This window comes from Gekko japonicus, unplaced genomic scaffold (assembly GCF_001447785.1).
Source record: "Gekko japonicus isolate JY-2015 unplaced genomic scaffold, Gekko_japonicus_V1.1 scaffold3302, whole genome shotgun sequence".
NCBI classification, from domain to species: Eukaryota; Metazoa; Chordata; class Lepidosauria; order Squamata; family Gekkonidae; genus Gekko; species Gekko japonicus.
In genome coordinates, this window is record NW_015173237.1 from 65,591 (window position 1) to 68,034 (window position 2,444).

The 2,444-nt window shown below is 42.9% G+C and overlaps 1 protein-coding gene across 1 annotated transcript in view; it reads left to right on the forward strand.

Moving 5' to 3' along the window:
- HUWE1 (HECT, UBA and WWE domain containing 1, E3 ubiquitin protein ligase) overlaps positions 1 to 2,444 on the forward strand; it is a 126,549-nt gene that overhangs the window by 34,094 nt on the left and 90,011 nt on the right. The window contains exon 19 of the mRNA XM_015422763.1: positions 2,184 to 2,272. Coding sequence (XP_015278249.1) covers positions 2,184 to 2,272 — 89 coding nt within the window. The remainder of the gene's footprint in view (positions 1 to 2,183; positions 2,273 to 2,444) is intronic.

A 2,444-nucleotide genomic window follows, 5' to 3' on the forward strand; every position in this document is an offset into this window, starting at 1 on the left:
TTGGAAAAATTGAAAAAAGAAAAAAAAATGATTATGGAACGTTTTATTTTAACATGATGAATAAAATATTTTAAGACAAGGTGTTCAAATATTTTCCAAATCATTTCTAAAATATATATATACAAGGCGCCCTCTGTTGGAATTAGTATATAGATGGTATCAGATTGATCTAATTTCTGTGCACTGAGGATAAGCAAGTCCTAGGTTACAAACTGAACTCTCCAATGCAAGAACAAGATGCATTTCTTCCTTTAGGAGGTGTGATTATCAGAAGAAAATAAAAAGGTTTCAGTTTTGTTTTTGCATGTGGTTGGGTATTCTGTTTGTAATATTTGTTTGGATACACTATATTTTTAATATGCTAGTTGTGATAATTTCATGCCAAGTAAAAATGTCTATAGTCATATTTTATGTTCCTAAAGTAACAGAATGACTTTCAATCTAGAAAAGACAAAAGAAATGCTAATGTAGCATTTTTTCAATTTTTCCAAAAATTTCTGTTTTTTCCGGGAAAAAACGGGGTTTTTTTTTGAGCTTCAAAATTTCCGGAAATTTTACATCTCTACTTCTGAACTCCTCTTGCCTTGAAAACCCTGTGGGTTCACCATGAGTTGGCTGCAACTTGACGGCAGTTTCCACCACCAGTCAAAGCACTGGGATCCTTCTGTGCTGATAAGTTAACTCCCTTTACCAGCTCTGATAGAGCTGCGGTGGCTCAAGTAGTTAAGACGCTGAACTGCAGACCAGAAGGTCGGTAGTTCATCAGTTCGAGACCCGAGTGTGGCATGACGGAGTGAGCTCCCGTCTCTGGTCCCAGCTCCTGCCAACCTAGCAGTTCAAAAGCAAGAAACGGCAAGTAGATAGATAGGTACCGCTTCAGTGGGAAGGTAGCAGCGTTCCTTGTGCCTCGGCGTCTAGTCACACCAGCCACATGACCACCGAAACGTCTTTGGACAGCACTGGCTCTTCGACTTGGAAACGGAGATGAGCACCGCGTCCCTAGAGTCAGATTCGACTGGCTTTCAAGCGAGGGAAACCTTTACCTTTAACCTTACCAGCTCTGAAGCTACAGCCAGAAATACTGCTAGGAAAGAGGTTAATATACACTCGAAGCTGCCTAATAGTGAATCAGACCCTTGGTCCATCGAAGTCGCTATTGTCTGAGACTGGCAGTGGCCCTCCAGGTTCTCAGGCCGAGGTCTTTCATATCACCTCCCACTTGGTCCTTCCAAGTGGAGATGCCTGGGATTGAACCTAGGACCTTCTGCATGCCAAGCAGATGCTCTGCCATTTGGTTACAGGCCCACAGTAACATTTTACTGTGACATGCTTTTTTTGAGGGGGGTATTTTTGTATTTGTGTGTGTTTGTGTGCCCATGCCTGGAAGTTGTGGCAACCTCTGGTTATTCCTACTGGGGCATGGAGGACATTCAGAGAAAGGGCTTTGATAGCCTGCCTCTGCCTCCCAGCCCTGGTATTCTTTGAAGATCTCCCATCCAAATACTTGCCAGGGTCAGCCCTGGTTAGCTTTCGAGATCTGAGAAGATCGTGCTTGCCTGGTGACATGCTTTTACATACTAGGCTGTTTTACTGTGTGTCTAGTAGTTCTGAGATTTTTAAGTGAGTGTGGGGGTACAAGAGAGAAATAAGCCATCTGTGGTCTGTACGCTGAATAGACCTTGTCAGTTGTTCCACTGCATCTACTTGCAAAAGTCTAAATTTCAAAATAGCCTTTTTATGCATCTGTATGTATTTTTCTGGGTGCTTTTCAAAGCTATCTCCTTTGTGACCTCCCCCCCCAAGCTGAAGTATTATGTGAGGGGGAAAATATTAACACCATAAATGTTTCGTGTTTCTGTTCAGTATTACTCAGGCTGCTAATGTTCCTGCATGCACAGCAACCTGCGTAAAAGTCCCTTTTTTTGTTCCTCTCTTTTTTTTAATTAAAGCAAGCTTCTTGCTCTTGCTTTTGGAGATTAATATTTGGGAAATGGAGGGGTCCACAAGTCTAGACATCAACCATTGCTCCTGTATGGCTTTCTGTTTTCCCTCCCCCCCCCTTCACGGTGGCACGCTGGAGATTATTTTTAAAGGGAAATTAACCGGACTATTAAAATATGCAAATTGGGGGGGGGGGAGACACAAACTCTGTTTCCTACTTGGACTGCGTGGTATTTTTTCAGCTGTAGTTTTCGGCAGTGAAAGTATGGAACAGAATGCAGACAACTCTTGCAGTCAAAACTGTTTGTTTGAGATGCTGGGCAATTCTTGGGTAAATGATGCAGTTTTTATCCAGTGCCTAAAAACTGCCAAGGAAGGTGCTGATGAAATGGGTACTGTAATATAGGACTTTTCTGTTTCTCTAAGAATGCTTGTAGCTTATTTAGCTTCTCTCCCCCCCCCCCCCCCCACATTTTCAGGGCCCCCGGTCCTCCATCTCTGCG